Genomic DNA, 22028 nt, shown 5'->3' on the forward strand with positions numbered 1-22028 from the left:
AAGTGGGATGAAAATCCAACACTGCTACAGCGTCCTTCGTAGTTAGTTCTGTTGTTAACTAGTTCCCGCTCATCCTGGCGAATGGTTATTCGATCTTGATGAAATCAAAACCAAAGGATGAGAATTGGCCTATGAGCAGCTGCTACATCATAGTAGTCAAGGGCTAGGGTTGCGGAATGTGGAATCCTGTAACCTGAAGCATTTGGAGCAGCGAAGGGAGCGTGGAGACTGTGTGCCTGGACAATGAATATCGTTCATCCTATTAACACATCATAGAGCCGCAACTGACATGATTTCTTTTGCAAATGAGTCCGCAAGACATATTCATAGGGCAAGCGGGGTTGCATATGTAAATTTCGCTGGGGCTGATGGTTGTCAAATCCTCGTGAACCTTCAGTTGGATGTGATGCACGCATTCGAAAACGTGTCACCCCGCGACTTGGCCCCACTGCTTGAACCATGGCACATACATACATTTCCTATAGTCCGATTGTTCATTGTTTTTTGTAGGTATATCATCTGTGGAAGAGCCTCAATTGTTCTTCAAAAGGATATGGATTGTTCTGACGATTGGTGCTGGTCACATCCTGATAATTTTCTTACTATGCACCACTTCTACTTAAGGGTGTAAAATATATCCAGGGTAAAGTTGAATGACAGAAACTTTTGACTTGTTTATGCTTTTGTTAGCGGCAGCGCCGGTCACCAAAGCTTGTCGATAAGAGGAGACTTTGATGTCCATTTCTTGAATATAAAATCACTTTCTAGCACAATTTATTAGTCGCAATTACCAGTATGTTCAACCAAAAAGCGGCTACGTGCTGGTTCATAATAGACACTAACTTCCTCATATCCAAGTGTCGCAAGAACCCCTCTATTCATTGAATACCTGGGAGAAGAATAGACCTGGCGATTTTCTAGACCGTCTTTTGCCCCTTACATGCCTCTCTGACTCCCTCGACTTACCGGAGGGGAAATACACTTATCCGAACAATTCGAGACAAGATTCATTGAAGGTCCAACGGGGAGACGGTGCGGCTAGCAATGAATCTGCTTGCAATATGTCCATTCCTCGCACACTTCCTTCCTTGGCAGAAATGTCAACTTCGACCGGGTTTTCGGGCACTATAAACACGGCGCTGGCCAGCGAAGTTGATATGCATCACATACTTCCCACAGACGATGATGACAACTTTGTTGCTCCAGATGTTCAATATCCTTTTATCTGCCACTGCCTATTCCGAATTCTGGGCTGCGAAAAGTTCTTCAACAACGTGGGGGAATGGAAAACTCACGTCACGAGCCACTTCAACTTAAAGCCGGTGCCACAGAGTGTAGCTTGTCAAGTTTGCAAGCAGAGGTTCCACGGTGCTGAAGATGACGAGGCATGGTTCAAAATGCTTGATCACATTGCTCTTCAGCATGTCCAGCAAGGGCAGACGTTGGTGGGAACATCTCCTGGTTATGAGCTCATGCACCATTTGTACTGCCAAGGCATTGTATCGCAAGAACAATTGAAACTCTTGCAGCACGGAGATCCGGATTCAGAGTCATATGGCCCAGCAGGCCGAGGAGGTGTCAGCCCGACCGCTGAGCCCTACTACGTCAGCGCCAGCAGCCGACGCGAGCGTCGAATGAGAGGCAGAAGGATCTGAAGGTGAAAACAAGGAAAACGCGCAGCTTGCCTCTTGAGGTGAGCTCTCGGCCCTCTTTGAACTATTTTTTTTTTTTCAGCGGAGGGTTTAAGCACTGCTGTGTTAAGCTTGATGCTTGAAATCCGCTGCTCAGATGACACCAGGCATCGCAAGCTTAAAGCACACTCTGGCTATGTGCTGGAATTATACGTCTTTCATAATGTGTTTGTATTTGGGGGAATCGACGGCCCATTTTTGGCAGGCTGTCGCTGGAACTCTCGAATTTTCGTTTCAGAAATTGCTGGTCTTGTGGTTCTGGCATTGGAGGAATTTTTCTTTTTTTCTTTCTTTCTTTCTTTCTCCTTTTTTTTTCTTTTTTTTTTTTTTTTTTTTTTTGGGCTCGCATGGAGTGAAATCTTCTGGCAGAAGTTGTTTTCCTATTTTGTTCTCAGAGCTCGATAAACTGAGAGACTGAACGGCGTTTGAGAGCCGCGGTGCCCCTTGGGGACTTGAGATTCTTAACTATTTCGGCCACCATAGTCAGGTGCATAGTACAATTTAGCTCGATTCATACACAGAGGCTAGGTTATTTCTCTCGTGATCTGTCCCATAAGACTAGGATGGGGTATGTTCGTAAACCAAGGCAAAGCGTGCAGAAGGTTGGGCGTCGCGATCTTGCTGGTTACTCGAAGCAAACAGCGCAAACATCGCAAAGCCAACCCAAATGGCAGCGTTCAACTGTCGGATGCCAGACAACTTTCTTCCCCTTTGACGACCTGGGGTTTCCTCTTTGGAGTTGAGTCATTCTAATCCGAGATACTGTGCATCATGAGCACAATAAGACGCCCATCCAGATCCTGAACCCTTTCTCCGCGCCGCCTCCATCTACGACTCGACTAACTCTCCTCACTTCCCGCTCCCACATCACACCATGGAGCACTTCTCCCCTCAGGACACGAAGAACGTCGCCGGACGAGCCGGAGGTGGCCCTTCGCCTGGCCCACCTTCCCAATATCCCCAAAGTGGCCGATTTCAACAGCCCAGTCCTCCAGTCGGGCCCCCCCACTCCCAGCAACATCAAATGCCACGAGGAAGCACACCACCGCAGCAACAGGGCGGAGCGCCAGTGCTACCGTCCGGGCCGCCGCAATTACCTCCGCAACTGTTCACAACTGCTGCGCAACTTTTAGATTTAACCGACAGTGAGATATACCTTGGTTCCCCTTGTGACATTTACCTATCGCGAATGGCTAGAACGACGGTGAAAACACTGTACATTGGTGGCCGGATCTTATTCTAGGCGCATCAAGAAGAGGCGCAGTGTGCTGATGGTTGTTTTCTTGTGCGTTACTTCGGTACATTATAGAGAAACTTGTTCTGATCCTTCGTGACGGTCGCAAATTAATCGGAGTGCTACGAAGCTGGGACCAATTCGGTACGCTTGAAGCTTGACAATTTCCTCCTTTCTTGCAGCTTGTCTAACTATTTTTTGTTTCTGGGAGTGTAGCGAACTTGGTCCTTCAAGATACGGTCGAACGAGTTTATTCCGGAAATCTCTATGGAGAAGAACCGCGTGGCGTATATTTAGTACGAGGAGAAAATGTCCTTCTCCTTGGAGAGATTGTACGTTTATACTTTGATATACTGTTCTAATAAGTTGCGTTGCATTTTAAATGTATTATTCTAATCGTCCTGCGTTTTCTTGCAGGATCTCGACAAGGAAGACGATATACCTGAACCTTACCGTCAAGCGCCGTACAAGGAAGTTCTTGAGATGAAGCAACGAGAGGATTCCGAGCGAAAAAGGACAGACAAACGCCGCGGCGGGAAGCTACAAACCCTTGGGTTCGAGGCTGAACACAGTGGTGAAGTCTTATTCTGATACTTACAAGAAGCTACACATCAGGCCACTATAAGATCGGTTTGATGCTATGTGGTTGACTATAGGGGCCCACGAACAGAGGCCCTGATGTATTGAAATTCTATGCATTGCCTTTGGCAGTAGGACCGGGGATACCCATGTCGAAGGCTTTACTGCCAGAATCATGGAAATGGACACGAAAAGTCATGTCCACCCCCGCTTAAACATCCTATCTACAGAACTGGGGCCTGCGCTTGGTTCGATCGGACTAGCATATTCCAAATGTTAGCGAGAAGCACAGGGTGCATGAGGCGGAGCAGAGGGGAGGACCAGATCCAACTATTGTTGAATACAAGAGATGCGAAGCAAACCGACCTGAACATCCAATTCTATACTCTTTCTTTCGAAGGTCAACCACCCCAAAGATGTTTTTGGTATACACGTAAAAGCATTCATTCCAAGTACAGTGCAGTACATCCAACTCCATACGTAATTTCTGGCCCATGGCAGGCTGGTGGAATGAACAGAAGACACTGCGTAGTTGGACGACATCCTGAAAATTTCTCTGGTAACGGTCAAAGGGCCCTACCATCGCTCCACTTCGCAGAATTTGCAAAGAAAGGGCATCCATACTCGACATCGGCCTCTCCGTTGGTTGTGCGACGGTGCTCCTCTCGTAGCTAACTAGCTGGATGGTTGGCCGCCGTTCGCCCCACACAAGTCGCTATCGATAACCGCAAGACCCAAAAAATTTGTCGCTTCCGTCAATCCAACTGCTCGCCGACCAGCACATATTCAATCACTCAGCAGCAGTCTTGAACGCCAGGAAGTCTCGCAGCAGTGATTATTCCCGGAGCTGGAATTCACCTGCATCATGGCGACCTTGCAGGAGAAACTTGACAAGATAAAATCTCCGAAGCTGCAGAACCAGCACTCTGTATGGACTCGCCAGGACCAGCACACTAGACAGCTCCGTTCCTTCGTTTATTCTGAGATAAAAGGCTAATTGACGACTTAGACAGCTATAGTGCTTTCGGCAGTTGAAGATACCCTCCGCGAACAGAATGCCGACTTCACCGCAACCGCATTCTTCGCCGCTCTTCTAGGCTTGCTCGGTCAGTCTGTGAGTTCCACCCAGGGCACAGTTGATAAAGAGCCTATTACTTCAATCGTCTATCTCCTCGACATCACATCTCCTTTCGTTCCGACTCCGTTACTCCGCGCCAAATTTTCGCAAATACTGGGCAGCCTCGTGCTGGTTCTCACAGCACCCGATGCCGAAGCACCACTGCTGAGATCTTCAATCGGATGCCTTCAATCTCTTCTCGTGGCCCAAGATGCAGCTGCTTGGGCTCTCCCTCAGTCTCAGATTGGTCCGCGACGAGCGATGGCGGGATTACTAGCTTTAGCCGTTGATCACAGACCAAAAGTTCGAAAGCGAGCGCAAGATGCGCTAATCCATGTCCTAAAACATCCTCCACCAAGTCCATCGTTGGACCATCCAGCTGCGGATACGTGCGCGGAAACTGCTCTTATGACACTAAGAGAGAGTGTAGCGGCGTCTGCAAAACAGAAGAAAGGGAAACAGGCGCATTTACAACAAAATCAGCACGAACCTGCGGTGATACATGCGCTACATCTAGTCAAGACTATTGCAACAGCGTCGGGAGGGTGGCCAAGCAAGAAGATCGAAGCTTTATGCGAAATACTAATGAACGTCTCAAAATCGACTAATGAATTTTTAACGATGGGAGCATTCGAGGTGTTTGAGGTGATTTTCGAGAGTATGGCAGATGAGTTTTCTTCGTCGAAACTACCCCGTCTATTGGAAGCCATTCGTGAACTGAAGCCTTCACAAAACGATTCACAACTTCTTCCACCGTGGATTGCGGTGCTCTCAAGAGGATACGATGTTTCTGCTCAAGTACAGCCGGAAGACACATTCGAAAACTTGCCAGAACTATTTGACCTTGTGGCCTCCTTCCTTACCTCCTCTTCGCATAACATCAGAATATCCGCTTCCGAATGTCTCATTTCATTCCTTGCTAATTGCATCCCGGCTAGTGTCATTGTCGAACCTTCTATTTATGACGAAAAAACATTGGAGAAGCTTTCAAAAATAGGGACAAGCCTACTCTCGGTCAAATATCAAACTGCATGGGCAGAAGTCTTCGGCGTGCTGACAGCCATGTTTGAGGCTCTGAGATGGAGGTCGGATCCCTTATTGGCGGACGTTGTACGAACAGTTGGAGGTATTAGAGCAAACGAATCCTTCCACGGCAAGAAAGAAGCGGACAAAGTCCTCGGTGCTGCAGTTGGCGCCATGGGGCCCGAAGCTGTACTTAAGATTCTGCCATTGAACATAACACAACAGAAGGCCGGCGAACCGGGGCGTGTTTGGCTTTTACCTATACTACGTGATTACGTCTCTAATACCCGCTTGGGTTACTTCCGGTCTGAGTTTGTTCCCCTCAGTGAAGCTTTATTCCAGCGAGTACTTGAATACGGAAATGTTGAAAAGACAGTTGAAGTCAAAATCTTCGAGACACTTGTTCAACAAACTTGGGCTACTCTGCCCGGTTTCTGTGAGCTGCCGTTGGATGTCACTGAAGCTTTCGACCAGTCTTTTGCGGAACTTCTCTCAAACGTGCTATATAAACAGGCGGAGCTCCGTGTGGAGGTCTGCAAAGCGCTACAGAACCTAGTCGATTCAAACAAGGAGATTGCGTCACTGGACACGGAAGCAGATGATCTCCTCCTCCAACGACGGATTACGAAGGAGACAGCAAAGAAGAACATTGCACATCTTTCTGGCTTTTCAAGCAATCTTCTTGCTGTTTTGTTCAATGTCTATAGCCAGACATTGCCTCAATTCCGAGGACACATCCTGCAGTGCATTAACGCTTACTTAAGTATTACGCCGGAGCAGGTATGTTTTATAATACTCTTGATTTCTATGCGTCACTAACCCATGCTCTTTAGGAACTAATTGACACATTTAATCGAGTTACAGCGATGCTTGAGGGCTCTCTTAAAGAAAGTGCCCAGGAGCAAGGAAAACAGAAAGGCACTGGAGACAAGATGCCGCCAACGTCACACACGCTGATGGACCTCGTTGTCACAATGTCTATCTACCTTCCACGAGCAAGCTTTTCAACTCTATTCTCTCTTTCAGCTGTTGTACTCAATACCGAATCTTCTGACCCACAGTTAATCAAAAAGGCGTACAAACTTATACCTCGTCTGGCGACAACAGAAACTGGCGCTTTAGCTCTCAAAGAACGTAGCTCAGAGCTACAATCACTTTTTATCTCGACAGCCGACAAAACTCCGTCTCCAGCCCGACGAGATCGGCTTGCGGCTGCCCAAGAGGTCGTAACTCACCTTCCCACGTCTGATCTTCATTTTATTCCATCCATTCTCTCAGAAGTTGTCCTTGGATGCAAGGAGAGCAACGAGAAAGCTAGAACGGCAGCGTTTACTCTCCTAATTCATCTCGCGAACCGCGTGTGTGATCCCGAACTCAACCCTGCCGGCACTGTTATTCGCAATTCTCTCGTTCCTCATATGGCGGACGATGCTCCTGATGCTCCAGCAACCATGGAAGAGTTTTTCACCATGGTTTCTGCGGGTTTGGCTGGTAGCTCACCACATATGGTCGCTGCATCTGTTATCGCCCTATCACGTCTTCTCTTCGAGTTCCACACCAAATTGCCTCCCGCGATGCTATCAGATCTTGTCCAAACGATTGATCTTTTCCTGACTAGCAATAATCGCGAGATCGTCCGCGCAGTGCTGGGATTTGTCAAAGTAGCGGTTGTCGCTCTTCCGGACGAGATGCTCAGGCCACGTTTGCAGTCCCTAGTGCCAAATCTCATGGTCTGGAGCAAAGAGCACAAAGGGAGGCTCCGAAGTAAGGTAAAAGGCATTCTCGACCGATTAATCCGGCGCTTCGGCGCTCAAGCCGTTGAGAGCCTCACTCCAGAATCCGACCGCAAGCTCGTCGTCGCAATCCGCAAGCAACGCGAAAGAAGCAAGCGGAAAAAGGAGCAAAGCAAAGAAGCAGGAGAAGAAGAGTCCGACCAAGAAGAATCCCGAACCCGCAAAGCAGACAACGCATTCAGCAACGAATTCGACAAGGCCGTTTACGGATCGGACCTGTCCGACTCAGACCTGGGCTCAGACTCCGACGACGCAAGTGAAATCGAGATTGACGCCGCAGGCAACATGCACAAGCACAGCTCGCGCTCCAAAGAAAGACCCCAGTCCAAACCCAGCCGACAGAAGGGTAAGTCCCACAAGGCGCCCGGCGCAGACGACGCGGGAAAACAATACATCCGCGAACTTTCACCCGAATCCAACCCGCTCGATCTCCTCGCTCCCAACGCCCTGGCGAACATATCCAGCACGAAGCCGTCCGTGCGCTTCCTGGATGCCAAGCGGGCGAAGAAACGCTCTGCACGCATGGACGCAGAGGGTAAATTACTCCTGGGCGACGACGTGCACGATCACGACGGAGACACGCCTATGGGCGGCGCCGCTGACAACGGCGGAGAAAATAACGCCGGTGATGCAATCAACGCGTACATTGCTGCAGTCAGTGGGCCCGACGCCGTGCGCAAGGGCCAAAAGGGCCGGTTAAAAGTCAGTCAGAGTGGGGTTGGGAAGAAGAAGTCTGGTGGCGGTGATGGGATGGATCTTGATTCTGATGGCGAGGATGGCGGTGGTAGGAAGGTGTCATCCGCGAGCGGAGCGGGGAGGAATGATGGTCGGCGCGGTCTTGGGATGCCGAAGAGGAGCGGGAGCGGAGGTGGTGGGGCGGGAAGGATCGAGAAGCGGCGGAATGTTAAGGTGGGAAAGAGTGGAAGCGGGTTTAGGAGGAAGAGCGGAGGAAGAAGATGAAGCGCACAAAAATTATACTAAGCAGGGGCGGAACGAGTTTGTTGCGCGCAATGCGAGTGGCAGGCTACTGAAGTGATATGCTTATTTACTCATCCATTTTTTTTTTTTTTTAATTTCTTTTTGGAGGAGCTTGGGCTCCAACGGCCTACGTCAGTCGACTACCCTGTCACGGTTGAAAGAGCAAATAGGATGTTTTGATTTATCGCAATTTATTGATTTAAAAAGTTCCATGTCGTGACCTCAGAAAATATTATATATAATTTTATTTCTAGCCTCCCCCACAAGTGACACCCGTGATATAGTACTCCGAAAATATTGGTTTATCAGATGGGGAGGGAAAAAAAAAAGGCCGCCCGCAATGTATAACACCCACAGAATCCTCCCATAATACAAAAGGTCTTTAAACAACACTCCTATTCCGACTCCTAGCCACATTCCTCTCCCGTTTTTTCCTCCTTCTGGCCTTGCTCAGCCAGATCTTCCACCAATTCCTAACCCCTAACACCGCAGCCCGTCCGTCATCACGTCGTTCCGTGCCATCCGGGTTTCCCATGATCATGGTGAAAATCCAGAAGAAGGCCGTTATCCACGCCGCAAAGAGGACGGGTACGATTAGTAGGGGTGAGAGGAGGTGGATGAGGATGAGCCAGGGGATGGAGTAGTGACTATTACATGATGGGGAATAAGGCGAGGTAGTATATGGATTGGTTTCAAGGTTATCGTACGGAGGGTTTTCGGGAGAACCATGTCCGGAGTGAGCATGGGAAGATGAGCGGGATTCGGCTTGGTGGTATGGATGTCGGTCTCGGCGTCTCTGGGAAGGCGAGGGCGTTGATATAAAACGCTGATGGACCCGGTGAAGGGGGAGTAAGATGTGACATATTTGCATGGAGAACGTACTCGACGGCTTGAAGAATGCTGTGGGCGGGCATAATCGTAACGGAGTAGCGAAGACGAGGAATAAGATGACGAAGAAGGTGTAGAGGGCGACAAATAGGGAGTATGGTGGGACGATGAAAGAGAGACGTATCTGAGAGAGAGTCCCGGACTGTCAGTACAATTTGTCTCACTTCAGTGGATAGGAAGTGTGGTGGCACAGGGGCTCAATTGGAAAACTCTTTCCACCGTTGTACTTTCCGATCTGCAGTGAAAGGGCTCTGGACCAAACTCAGCCCACGTCGCTTTAACGTGGATTGGGTTGGAGGCCGCATGACCCAAATGGCAATCCGTCGGAAAGAGGGAGGGAGGAGGGGAAAAAAAAAAAAAAAAGAGGAAAAGAAAAAGAAAAAGAAAAGAAGAGATGTGACTCACAAGGATATAAAAAGCATTCTCATGGTCCGATAGAGACACCGTCTCGTCATCATCGACGTAGTCATCGTCGTGCTCCATATCCGCCATGGAAACATGCGCCCTAGGCCGCTGCGAAGGAGGATCCATCGTCAAAGCACCCAGTGCCATATTATTCTTCGCCTGCGTCCATTCCCTTTGCTCCTGCCAGCTGAGCCTTCTGTTATCCGACATCGACGCGGGTGGTGCATCCGATGCGAGTATGAACGCGGCTGCTGGGAAGGTAGGCTGGGAAGGAGGAAAGCCCCGGTCATGTAACACCTTCGTATTCGGGGCGGATTCTATTGTTGAACTAGAAAACGAAGTGGGCTCGACGGAGGAGAGCCGTGATAAGCGTGGATTACTACCGGAATCTTGTACATCGTGTGAGGGAGAGGGTGTTGCATGTCGTTCCGGACCGCTCGAGTGATGGTGCAATTGGTAAGACCTCAGGAATCCATCGGTATTCGAGGGCAAGGTGGAGGACTTTGAGGATTTCTGGTCGAGTTTAGGGTAGATAATCCGATTCTGATCATCACGGTAGAGTGGAAGGTGTGTCATGGCCTGCGGGGACATGGCTTCACTACAACAAGTCGGAAGCACCGGGCAGAGAGACGAGAAGGAAGCGCGCACGATACGGTGGAATGGGAGGAGCAGCGATGGGTACGGAAGCCAGAGAGGTCACGGCTCAAGTTGGTAGATAGAGTATAACCGCAGAGCGCTGCCCAGACGACAGGGCTTCAGGTCGATACATTGAGCGATCATGGACTAAGCATCCCATCCATGTGTATGTCTATGTGTGAGTGTTGAGGGTGCGAGTCCCGGGGGGGAGGGATGTATGTGCATATATGTACGGCCCACCAAATGCCGAGCGGAAAATATATTATTATCGGATAAGGAAGACAGGATGGAGGGAGAAAAGAAAGGTTAAGAAAAAGAAAAAGGCCACCATCAGCGAGAGAGAGGCATGCTTTTTAAGAGTGAAACGGTCAAGGCGAGAAGGAAAACGCCCAGCGCCCGAGCGGGAATGCCCAGCGGAACCAAGAGACAAGCCCACAATGCCAACAAAGGTGCGTCAGAGGCATCATAAACACAAGACGGGAGGGTGAGCAGCTCGGCACATGTCCATTGGCAGAAGGGCGAAGAAAAATGGGAGCAGCGCAACGGGCGGAGTGGCAGTCCTCCTCACTTTGCCAAGATGTACAGGTGCCGAGACGCCGAGCCCTTGGCAAACCGCCCTTGAATTCTTGGGTGAAAGGCATTTTGCGCCGCTGCCTCTTCTCGCCCCGTCGCGCGCGCGCCCTGCCGTCTTGCGATGCGCTGCGGGTTTTCGGGAAACGGAACTGCAGCGTCGACGCGCGAGCGGGAAGGAAGCGCCGGGCGCTGGCGGAGACGCGAACGCGGTAGGCCACGCGGGGAAGGAGCAATGCGACAGGCGATGGCAGGCGCGGCCGGACAGAAAAGAAAGCCCGCGAGAAAAGCTGGGCTCCTTCCAAAAAAAGGCCCGAAAAGACACCTTCGCACCTTCTTTGCTTGGCTCCCAATGCCTAGCCCGCTGACTCAGCGGTAAGTAGTTACTGCTGTCTTATGACTATACGCCGTAAAGTTACGTGACGCTCCGCCAAGTGGCTTGTCCGTTCTTTGGAGTCCCGACGGGCCCAGCGCGCCTGCTAATTGGCTCCCTTGCGGCTTCCGCAATTGGCAGATCTCCGTGCGCCAAGCCCAGTCACCTGCGAACCTGCGGAGATCGCCCTTGCTCCGGCGAATCATATTGCCCTGCTCCGCCCAGCCGTCGATTCTTTTGCTCGCCTGGCTGTATGTACCTTTTATCGTTTTCACCTCCCCCTCCCCCCCCGGTCACATTACCGTACATAACGGTCCTCTTTTGCCTCACAAAACAAACCCGCGCACCGCATGTACCAAATCCGCGCCCCTCCCCAAAATCACTCAAAGAGAATTTCCTTGGCTTTCCCACCCAAGAAAACGTGAACCAGCCCATGACAAAGACCATCCTTTCTTCATGCCTGCACTCGTATCCTTTTGGCGTTCGGGGCCTTGCTCCTCCCGGAATCTCCAGCATAATTCCGTTCTCTTGGAATTGGGTACTCTGGGATGCGGCTTGTCCCTCTTACGTACCCTGTACTCCCGTACCGAACATAAGTCCAATAAAACCTCCCCCCATACGGAGTACAGGACAACAACGGAAAAAAATAAAAATAAAAATAAAAACGTAAAATAAATAAATAAATAAAAATTTTTACAGTTCCTGAATGGGAAGTTCTCGGTAACTAGTTACTCCATAACCCCCTCCCAAGACAGACTCGTTACCTTCCACAAGCAAAAAAGCAACTCAACAACAAACCCAAGTCGTCGCTGAACCTGTCCTTCCGTGAGCCTCTCCACGCCTGAATGAGACAAGGTCTCCCGACTCCATCGCCTACAGGTGTACACAGTACGTAATAGATTACTGGAGCCCCCCCTTCCTCTTGCTGTTTCACCTTCGCCCACGACAAGCTGTTGCCGGCCGGGCCTGCCCTTTCCATCCGTTCATTGTACATCCCATCCATGTCGCCCAAGCTCGAGCCACACACAGCATGACTCGGGCGCGTGGATGATCCTGTTTGCGCCACAACTCTCCTACGGAGGAAATATGTAAACTTACTGTACTTGCCCCGTACCTGTCAGCTTGTCCGACTGTGGCGTTGTGCTGCTGCTCCACCCTTTTTGAGTCTTCGGGGGAAATTCGGGGAGCCGCTGGGATCATGCGGGCGCTTTTTTCTTTCCTTTTTCCTTTTTTTTTTTTTTTTTTTTTTTTTTTTTTTTTTTTTTTGATTTTGTTCGATTTTTTATTCAACTTGCTAATTAACTATAACTACTATTTACTGGCACATAAAAAACCAAGGGGTGGGGGGGTGGAAATAAAAAATAAGAATAACGTGAACATCACGGTGCAACTTTGTCTACACATCAACCACAATCAAAAACTCGAGGCAGGTCAATCATCATCATTCAAAAGCCCTAGCCCACTGATGGGCGCAGAAGTTCGCCAAACTTAAAAAAAAAAAGAAGAAAAGAAAAGAAAAAGAAAAAAAAGCCATTCTGCAGAGGGAGACGAAAATTGGGGCTGCAACAGAGTAGGATCCTCTCCCATCACATCAAATCAACTTCAAATGGGGGAACTGAAGAGGCGAAATAATATCACAAAATTAAAAACAGCCCAGCCTGGAATATCAGGGTGTAGGTATACAAGGCGTACAGGGGGTGTGCATCAAGGTACAGGGCAAAAAGCTCCCTTTTTTTTTCTGTTCCTCCAAATTCAAAAGGAAACACATAACACATAGGGTCACAATCTCAATTCCTTTAAAAGAGTCTTTCAGTCAAATGACCGGAATAAAAGAGAAAAGACCGGGAAGCAGAGAGTCCAAATCAGCTCACAGGCATCCTTTCTAGCTGGATGGTTCCGCCTTCGACTGGTTAGACTGGCTGGTTCCATTTGCAACCCCAGCAGTAGCGGCAGCGCCACCGGGGCTACCGTTCTTTGACAGTGCAGCACCCTTCTTGTCATCTTCTCCATCATCGTCATAGTCCTCATCGACTTCCATCTTCCTAGCAGGAGGCTCGTGTTGAACGTGGGCCTGATCCTTGCGATCACGCTCCTCACTGGGAGCTACGGGGCCCGACGGTAAACCGGCAGAAGGCATGCTAGGAAGCGAGGCAGCCTGGACACTTGCAGGAGTGTCTGGGACAGAAGGGATCTTGGGAGGTTGCTGAGGTTGCATGTGTTGGATGGACGGCAGGCTTGGTGGATGGTGAGCGGCATCCGAAGGATGATAGTTGTCATGGCCTCGTCGCTGTTCCTCGCGTCGAACCTCCGAAGAGCTGCGACGGCGAAGCTCACGAGGAGATGGGATTCGGCCGGGCTGCTCATCCAATCGAGCGCGATTTTCCTCATTGGCAATCTTCTTTGATGGTCCCTGATCTGATTCCCACTCACGGCCCCGTTTCATGGACGATGGAGGACGTTCATCCCTCTCCCGCTGCGCTGCTTCAGCGGCCGCGATAGCAGCCGCCGGGGCAGGAGCGCCGCCCGCAATACCTCCACCATTTTGAGGAGCAGGGGCCTGATGATATTGTGGGTGTGGATAAGTTGATCTCGGGGACGTCGGTCTATCGTCTCGAATAGGACGGATCTCGGTTGGAGGAGTGAAAGGTCTACCATAGGGGGGCATTTGAGCACCAGCAGCAGCACCGTTAATTCCAGCCGGGCCATTAGCTCCATTCTGAGCCAACGGAGGAGGCCGAACGGAGGAACCAAACGCCGCACCATTGGGACCTCGTTCAGCACCCTGTGGGGGAGCCCCGAGCTGTGGAAGGGTTTGAGGTCCAGGGTAGTTATTGGGAGCCGCTAGATTGAACTTAGGAGATGGGGAAAGTCCCTTACGCCCGGCGTTGTTTCGAGCCTGGTCTGGGAATGGCGGCCGAACTTGATCAGACCTGGGGCTTGGGTGTTGAGGTTGGATGCCTCGCAAATTCTCCCGTTGGTCGTACTGGTTGGACGTAGCAGCTTGTCCTTGGACTTCATTCACTCCTCGTGCCCATTCGGTGACCCGGGCAGAGGGAACTGAGGGTTGGGCCGGAGGAGCGCCGGAAGGAGCCTGAGCACCCCATTGCGGGCCGGGAGGGCCAACACCTGCTACTTGGTACGCTTGTGGGTGGACATCCTGGGGAACTGGGGCATTCCCTTGGTTCGCAGCTTGTCCGCTTTGAAGTAACTGCAATCTAGCTTTGATATGGACGTTATTGGGATCAAGCTCCGCAGCTCGGGAATAGGCGTCGAGGGCATCCGCAATTTGGTTGTTGCACGATTCATACTAGGAAAAGTAAGTATACACATATATTTTCCGATTGGTGGGGGGGGGAAAAAATGTGAAGCAAGAGAAGGGGAAGGGGAGCCTACCAAAGTTCCCAAGTCATACCAAACCTCCGAGATATAGGGATTGAGGCGGATAGCTCGCGAGTAGGCGTCCAGGGCGTCACGATATTGGTTAATCTGGTAGTATAACACGCCAATTGAGCACCAGAATGTTGGGTTTCGACCATCTCGGTATACGGCCTGTTGATAGGCCTCGTATGCTTTGGGATATTTGGCCTGGGACATATAACAACGGCCAAGCAAGTACCAACTTTGCGCATCGTTTGTGTCTGAATATCGAAAAATTGAATCAGAAATTGCTCCGGACAAATTGAAGAGGCATGCTGGAGTGGTCTCTTACCTGCAGCAACTGATTTTTCCAAGTATTCAATAGCTTGTTCTTGACTGGCATAGCTGCTACTCTGCTGATGATGCAACCAACCAAGCTGCTGCAATACTTTGGCGTGCTGTGGATCGCGATCAAGCACTTTCTTATATGCTGCTTTGGCAGCCTCGAACTGTTGCCGATGTGAGCAAGCTAAACACCAAGTGTGGCAAGTACGTATTCGAAACTTACATCTTTTTGCTGCTCATGGACGTGTCCAATCTGGAACCAGATATCTTCTTCCGTCAACGGGCGAGGAGGGTCCTTGACAATGTACCTAAAGCACTGCGGCGGAGTCAAATGTTAACATGTTGTTCAAACATCTAGCCAGATGCCAGACAACTCACCTCAAGGCTTTGATGAAACTTTTGTTGTTGCTTGTATATTATACCCAGACGAAAATAGATTTCATTTGCTTTCTCAAAATCGGGCTGCATCCGCATGACTTGCGAGAACGCCTCTTCGGCATGATCCAACGAGCCATAACGATCATAAAGTATACCAATGCCATACCAAAGTTTCGGTTCCTGTGAATGTTGATCAGCTTCAGGTTTTTTTTAATAGTCTAGTCTTTCACAGCACCATATGCTAACTAACCTTAGGATCGCGAAGATGATACAGAGCATTCTGGTATGCGCTGTATGCATCTTGAAGATTATCGATCATGAGGTAACAATGGCCTATTCCAAAGTGAGTCAGCAAAAAAAAAAAAAAAAAAGGAAAGAAAGAAAAGATTTCCAAGAGAATTGACACGTAGTAGTCTCCGAATACATACCTAAGCTGCTCCATGACTCTCCGCTCTGGGGATCTATCTTCAAAATATTCTGGAGAAACTCAATGGCCTTTGGAAACTCCTCCTTTGTTCGATAGATGCACGAGATGGCGCTCATCGCGGGGACGGAGTACTGATTATGCCGCAATGCATGTTGATATGCGTCAATCGCACCGTCAAGATTTCCCATCATCTCGCACAAGTTGCCTAGGGAACCGTGGTTAGACAGGACTCAAAGCAGCCGGGACAAAATGACGACGACTCACCAAGCTGAAGCCAAATTGCTTCGTTTACCTGCAGGATCTTCTGCCATGTTGTCAAAGGCGGACCGCTCTGGCCTTGGGCCTGGATAGGCAGGTGGCCGTTAACTTGAGGGTGGGGCGGCAGGGGCGTCTGGTGAGGATGAACTGCGCCTGTTGGCGACCGCTGAGGGTGAGCCGACATGCTGTTCTGGTATTAAGATTGAGCGGGACTTATTTTGAGGCGTCTTAGACGAAGACAGATTTGAAAAGTCCTCGAGAGAGAAATTGGGGGTGTGTGAAAATAACAATTAAAAAAAAAAAAAAGGGCAAAAATTAAGCGGTGAAAACGCGATGGAAAAACAATCCAGCAACAGAGCAAACACCAAGCAACGCACGGGTTACAGGCAAAAGAGCGCTCATCCAGGAATGTCGCAACAAAACAATTCAACTCCTTCGATTATCAGCGAAGTTCCCGAGCTGAGAAAGACGGACGCACAAAGCTCGAAGCTAAGGTCGCGAAAAGCTGCGAGAGGGCAGGGCGGTCGGAACTCGAGGATTTCGAGGTTCGAGAGACAACTCCAGGAATGAGAAGCGCATACACTACTTATTACGCGATAACGGCCTTGGGGTGGGAGGGGGAAAAAAACAAAAGGGTGGCCGAGTTGAAGGGCCGTCCGGGTAGACGGGCTGAACCACAACAAGGGGCAAAAGTGACGTATAGAGGAAGTATGAGGAGAAGGCAAAAAAAGAGGCAGCAGACGAGGAGTGGGAAGTACGGGAGGAAAAGCCCAAGATGAGACACAAAACAACGAGGTTGAGACAAAGCGGGATGACGATGAAAGTCGGGGGGGGGGAGTGTGGGAAGAGAGGACAAGAGACCGAAGACAGGACGGGAAGAGAGGAAGAGAGCGGGAGAAGAGAAGAAAGGGTGGGAGATGCGTGTGAGGGCGGATTTGGCGCTAGTGGGAAGGGAGTTGATGGAAGAAATCAGCAAAAATGCCGAGAAAGGAAAAGAACAAGTGCAACGAGTTTGGGGTTACCTTGGATTAGGGCTCAGCAAGGTTGGCGAGGGCATCTGCGGAAGCGGACCCACTTGGCGCATGATTGCATTGCCGTGACACCATTCCTTTTTTTTTTTTTTTCCTTTTCCTTTCCCCTTCTTACATACCCTCCCAAACGGGACTTTGCCGCTTGAAAGCAACCTCCCCACGAAGCAAAACCACACAACCCCCTGCGATTATTAATAATAAGCTCCAATGACTTGCATCAAAGTGACATGATTATCGAGAGGTTGCTCCCCCTGTCACACAAGAAACCACTGTGGGTGGGCGGCTAGCTGGAGGGTCACTTGCTCTTTTCGAGAAGCTGTATGCAGCGCATGCCTGTCCTCACTGCAGTACTCCGTCCCGCAGATAATTCTTCCCTAATGCGCGGAGTCCTCCGTAGCTATTATGTAGATATACATTGCAAGCTGGGTCCCCAAAGGAAGCTCGGCGCCATTTTTAACTTGGCTTTTGCCTGCATCCACGGAAATGCAACATCCACTTCGGAGCCGTGAGGGCCACGGATAATTCGTCTCACGTGTTTGCCCGAGCTCACGGACCACAGGCCGACGTTCAACCGGCCGCCCTTCAGATATATATATATATATATATATATACGGAGTATATGTATAGAGAGAGAGAGAGAGAGAGAGAAAAAGTAAAGCCTCGGGCCCGGGTACAGTAGGAGTAGGCTGGTAACATACCTTTTTCGATGGGAGAGGCTGATCGTCAAACCCTCCCATTCACCGACATGGATAACTCACATCCACCCGTTGAAGACGCACGCTGTCAATCCGCTGCGGGCCACCGGGGGTCAACCTTGAAGGTTCTGGCACGCACACGCGCAAAAAACCCAGCCGGCTAGCCCAGATCCGGCTAGTCCGGCCAGATCCATGAAACAAGCCATTCAACCACCCTTCACTCACACAGGGGTGAGAACCCGCCCAGAGCCTGTCCCTCGCCCAGGGCCGGCGGCGTCCAGTCTGTGCTCTGGGCCCAATCACCGCGCCCGCCCGCCCACAGGCAGCCCCAGCACCCGGTGGGGCCCTCTGTTTCTGAAAATCGCTTGCATCTAGCCACCCCAGCCATACCATGGAAAGTCTCGACATCATCACTCGACACACCGTTTCGCGTGTCGCCCCGTATTGCGTTTAGCGTGAGACGACTCTCCGTCTAAGTCGGCAGTGGCTGGAGACGTGATCCCTGAAAAAGACACATCAACATCCCCCCGGCGCTAGGTTCACCGCGCCAATTCGCATCTTTTTCCGTACCCATCCCGTATTTTCTCTTTCACTCACATAGACTTTTTTTTTTTTTTGGTGAAGTGTAAGGAGAGGTCCTGTGCACAGCTGATACATATGTATCTGTGGAGCCCTGCGTGATGTGATGTCCTGGCGCAAATTAGAATTATTTGTTTTTATTTTTCTTTTTGGCCGCGCCGAATTACGGAGGGACGGAGAACCCATGCCCACCGTCCGCCCACTCAAGCCAACAAACAAACTCTGCCTTTCCTATTTATTATTATTATTATTATTAAACTCCCGATTCCGCCGATGGGTTGGTATCTCCAATATCTCGCGATGAGTTTTATTTTATTTCAGATTTTAGAGCTTTTTATACATCAACGCTTGAAGATCGTGAGAGGGAAAAGAAATGATGTGGTGTAAAGCCCCGCTCCACACAGATACATACGGAGTAGTGAGCAGTTGACTATTCGCTTGGTCGCACCTTGTTTGGCGGAGTTGGGCCACATACCCACCTCAATAGTGGCCCGGCAAAGTTCATCTTAGCCCATCGCTTGAGCGCCCCCCATGGGAAAAGGAGAAATCAGGCAGGAATAATATCTTCGCAACCGCCTCCATGTCAACCATCACCATAGTAATTGCAACCACACATCAGGTACGGAGTACTCCGTACAGTGCGTGCGTCTCGGGTGCCCCCAGTGGGCCGTGCACTCCGGTGTGCGTGTGTATGTGTGTTCAACATGAGATAGGGTCATGCCTGCATTTCTCTTGCGTCCCCGGTGTCGAATGAGCTTCGAGGAGCCAGCTCAGCAGTCTGTCTCCGAATGCGTTCTCAACAATAGGTACAGAGTACCTTCGGAAAAAAAAGAGAAAAGAAAAAGAGAAAAAGACAAAAATTTGAGTCCTCATGTCGCATAGGGAACCACTCCATAAATATACCCTGCTAACCGCCCCCGTCTCTCCCCCCCCCAAAAAGACCTGAGTTATTAACATCGCTTCAAAAATGAACCATTCGGTAATTTTAATTTAGAAAAAGGGTTTCTTCACCCATCCTTCCAGAATATCTGATTTAATCTCGGGTACCGGGGACTTTACTTTCATAACGCTTCTTATCCCTGCACCGAAGAGACAGTCACCAACTGGAATCAAATGTTACATCCCACGGGGATGGCCAGGGTAAGCTGGGGAGAGCCCCGTCGCTTCCGAAAAGCAGGCACAGTCAGGATGGAGTAGGCAAGGAACTGAGGCTCTTCATGTGGTTGGGTGGGAACGAAATGTCGCCCCCATTCGTTCCATAGTGAAATGTATTGTCCATCCTTTCATGGCGCAAGCCCAGGCAACAGCACAACATGCGAATTGCTCCCGTACATACTTACTTATCTGTCTGTCGACGGCAAGCCAATTAGTCGAACACACAATTAGCTCTGAAGAACCGCCTTTGCACGCGTATCCTCCTCCATATGTATCTTTTTCGCAGAGCAGCTCCGACGTCAACTCCATTTGTGGGCTCGTAGCACGATCGGCGGTCGCACGTGCAGATCGCAGTGAAAGAAATCAAGCCCGCTCTGCGCCCCATCAGCTCGACGGAGACGGCGGCGAAATGCCACGGAGCCGATAGATAGTCACGTGATAATATCTTGGCATTCAATTGCGCTGCTTAACTAATGAACGAGCGCGAGCTGGGCGCTCGCTTAGCTAAGCGCACACAACCCGCCAGGACCACACAAAATATTGATTCGATCGCAATTTTGTTCCAACCGACAGGACTCTCACCACACCCGTCGACTAACGCCAAACAGGTCCAAGATGTGAGTATTTTTGATGGCATATACGTTTTCAATGCAGGAGCTGATTGCTTTCGTCCTTTTAGGAGTCACCGGAAATACGAAGCGCCTCGGCACGGTTCGTTCTTTTCGATTTATTTACGTTGATGGGAATACCCTTTGAAGCGATGGATTGGCTGACAACAATTGAAATTCAGGCTCTCTGGCTTTCTTGCCACGAAAGCGCAGTGCCAGACATCGGGGCAAGGTTAAGAGGTTCGTCGAAATTTTTTTTTTTTTTTTTTTTTTTTTTTTTTTTCCCTTGTCAGAGCCGAATTGGCAACAATTGCATGGAAGTCACGTACTGAGCTTTTCAAAACAGCTTCCCAAAGGATGACCCCAAGAAGCCTGTCCACCTTACCGCTGCCATGGGTTACAAGGCCGGTATGACCACCACCGTCCGCGATCTTGATCGTCCTGGTGCCAAGATGCACAAGAAGGAGATCGTTGAGGCCGTCACCATTATCGAAACTCCTCCGGTACGATTGTCCTTTTCCTGGGTGTAAATTGCGTCCGTCCTGCAGTGACTAACTGGACCCCTTACAGATGATCGCCGTCGGCATTGTCGGATACATTGAGACTCCTCGCGGTCTCCGATCGCTTACCACCGTCTGGGCCGAGCACTTGAGCGACGAGGTCAAGAGACGGTTCTACAAGAACTGGTACAAGAGCAAGAAGAAGGCCTTCACAAAATACGCCAAGAGCTACTCAGAGAACAAGGGCGCCTCCGTCACCCGCGAACTCGAGCGCATCAAGAAATACTGCACTGTCGTCCGCCTTCTCGCACACACTCAGATCCGCAAGACCCCTCTCAAGCAAAAGAAGGCCCACCTCATGGAAATCCAGGTCAACGGTGGTTCCGTCCCGGAGAAGGTTGACTTCGCCCACGGTCTGTTTGAGAAGCCAATTGAGATCGACTCCGTCTTCGAGCAAGACGAGATGATCGATGTTATTGCTGTCACCAAGGGCCACGGTTTCCAGGGTGTCACAAGCAGATGGGGTACCAAGAAGCTTCCTCGCAAGACGCACAAGGGTCTCCGAAAGGTCGCTTGTATTGGTGCTTGGCATCCATCCCACGTCCAGTGGACCGTTGCCCGTGCCGGTCAAGACGGCTACCACCACCGTACATCCGTCAACCACAAGATCTATCGCATTGGCAAGGGTTCTGATGAGGGTAACGCCTCCACTGACTTCGATGTCAGCAAGAAGCAGATCACTCCGTAAGTTCTCATCGGATCATTCTACCTCTTCGTGGCAGTATTCTAACATCCGTTTTTCCTGTTTTTTTCCCTTCTAGAATGGGTGGCTTCGTCAGATACGGTGAGGTGAAAAACGACTTCATCATCCTCAAGGGTTCCTGCCCCGGTGTCAAGAAGAGAGTCCTCACTCTCAGAAAGACCCTCTTCCCCCAAGTCAGCCGCAAGGCTCTGGAGAAAGTGGAATTGAAATGGATCGATACCTCTTCCAAATTCGGCCATGGTGCCTACCAGACCGCCGCGGAGAAGCGGGCGTTCATGGGTACTCTCAAGAAGGATTTGGCTGCTGCTCCATGAGACGTTTCTTTTGTTTTTAATGGCTGGGGTTGATGTGGAGCATGGTATCTTTTCATCAGCGGTTGTATCTACTTTGATGACAAGAAAATTCAATTCTACGGGTTTCTTCTAATACAAAATGTATGATGGTTAATGGATCCGCTTCCTTCTATGAACCGTACTCCCCGTGCCTGTAGACAGTATGTTGTGATTTATCCGGACCCAAGTTGATTTCGCGGTCAGCGCAAACGTTCGGCGTCAACAAGACTATTAGTGCCATTTGATTGTTAGTAAATTTCAGGGTTAAAAAAGAATTTCCCACCTGCTTGATAAAAGTATATCGTTTTGTTTT

The 22028-nt window shown here is 50.0% G+C and overlaps 6 protein-coding genes across 6 annotated transcripts; 4 read left to right on the forward strand and 2 right to left on the reverse strand.

The window, feature by feature from the left end:
- Positions 1-1061: 1061 nt before the first annotated feature.
- Positions 1062-1655, forward strand: D8B26_000211 (uncharacterized protein; the record flags this gene model as incomplete). The annotated part of the gene is made up of 1 exon (XM_066123150.1): positions 1062-1655. One exon carries the CDS (start codon positions 1062-1064, stop codon positions 1653-1655), a length of 594 nt encoding a protein of 197 aa, XP_065979222.1.
- A 749-nt stretch (positions 1656-2404) lies between these two features.
- Positions 2405-2934, forward strand: LSM1 (SM-like, degradation of cytoplasmic mRNAs and positively regulates transcription initiation; the record flags this gene model as incomplete). The annotated part of the gene is made up of 1 exon (XM_066123151.1): positions 2405-2934. Exon 1 carries the CDS (start codon positions 2566-2568, stop codon positions 2932-2934), a length of 369 nt encoding a protein of 122 aa, XP_065979223.1. The 5' UTR covers positions 2405-2565.
- Positions 2935-4295: 1361 nt separating this feature from the next.
- On the forward strand, positions 4296-8495 carry D8B26_000213 (90S preribosome component RRP12). The gene is made up of 3 exons (XM_003067584.2): positions 4296-4432; positions 4514-6424; positions 6478-8495. The coding sequence occupies exons 1-3, from the start codon at positions 4370-4372 to the stop codon at positions 8395-8397; spliced, it is 3894 nt and encodes a 1297-aa protein (XP_003067630.2). The 5' UTR covers positions 4296-4369; the 3' UTR covers positions 8398-8495.
- Positions 8496-8670: 175 nt separating this feature from the next.
- On the reverse strand, positions 8671-11012 carry D8B26_000214 (uncharacterized protein). The gene is made up of 2 exons (XM_066123152.1): positions 9709-11012; positions 8671-9427 (listed from the first exon to the last, which is right to left on the reverse strand). The coding sequence occupies exons 1-2, from the start codon at positions 10297-10299 to the stop codon at positions 8798-8800; spliced, it is 1221 nt and encodes a 406-aa protein (XP_065979224.1). The 5' UTR covers positions 10300-11012; the 3' UTR covers positions 8671-8797.
- A 1612-nt stretch (positions 11013-12624) lies between these two features.
- D8B26_000215 (uncharacterized protein) lies at positions 12625-16236 on the reverse strand (the record flags this gene model as incomplete). The annotated part of the gene is made up of 8 exons (XM_066123153.1): positions 12625-14594; positions 14681-14925; positions 14997-15153; positions 15213-15305; positions 15368-15547; positions 15618-15700; positions 15796-15999; positions 16059-16236. The coding sequence occupies 8 exons, from the start codon at positions 16234-16236 to the stop codon at positions 13170-13172; spliced, it is 2565 nt and encodes an 854-aa protein (XP_065979225.1). The 3' UTR covers positions 12625-13169.
- A 3545-nt stretch (positions 16237-19781) lies between these two features.
- RPL3 (60S ribosomal protein L3) lies at positions 19782-22002 on the forward strand (the record flags this gene model as incomplete). The annotated part of the gene is made up of 7 exons (XM_066123154.1): positions 19782-19823; positions 20086-20129; positions 20192-20223; positions 20303-20360; positions 20467-20623; positions 20691-21364; positions 21442-22002. 7 exons carry the CDS (start codon positions 19782-19784, stop codon positions 21695-21697), a joined length of 1263 nt encoding a protein of 420 aa, XP_065979226.1. The 3' UTR covers positions 21698-22002.
- Positions 22003-22028: the final 26 nt, after the last annotated feature.

Source organism: Coccidioides posadasii, chromosome 1 (genome assembly GCF_018416015.2).
Source record: "Coccidioides posadasii str. Silveira chromosome 1, complete sequence".
Classification (NCBI taxonomy): domain Eukaryota; kingdom Fungi; phylum Ascomycota; class Eurotiomycetes; order Onygenales; family Onygenaceae; genus Coccidioides; species Coccidioides posadasii.

What these genes read in the sequence shown, in the direction of transcription:
- D8B26_000213 (XM_003067584.2), top strand. Translation starts at nt 4,370, where the DNA reads ATGGCGACCTTGCAGGAGAAACTTGACAAGATAAAATCTCCGAAGCTG. An exon ending in AGCTGCAGAACCAGCACTCT is followed by an intron (nt 4,433 to 4,513) that starts GTATGGACTCGC and finishes TTGACGACTTAG; the next exon opens with ACAGCTATAGTGCTTTCGGC. An exon ending in TAAGTATTACGCCGGAGCAG is followed by an intron (nt 6,425 to 6,477) that starts GTATGTTTTATA and finishes CATGCTCTTTAG; the next exon opens with GAACTAATTGACACATTTAA.
- D8B26_000214 (XM_066123152.1), bottom strand. Translation starts at nt 10,299, where the DNA reads ATGTCCCCGCAGGCCATGACACACCTTCCACTCTACCGTGATGATCAG. An exon ending in AGAATGCTTTTTATATCCTT is followed by an intron (nt 9,428 to 9,708) that starts GTGAGTCACATC and finishes ACTCTCTCTCAG; the next exon opens with ATACGTCTCTCTTTCATCGT.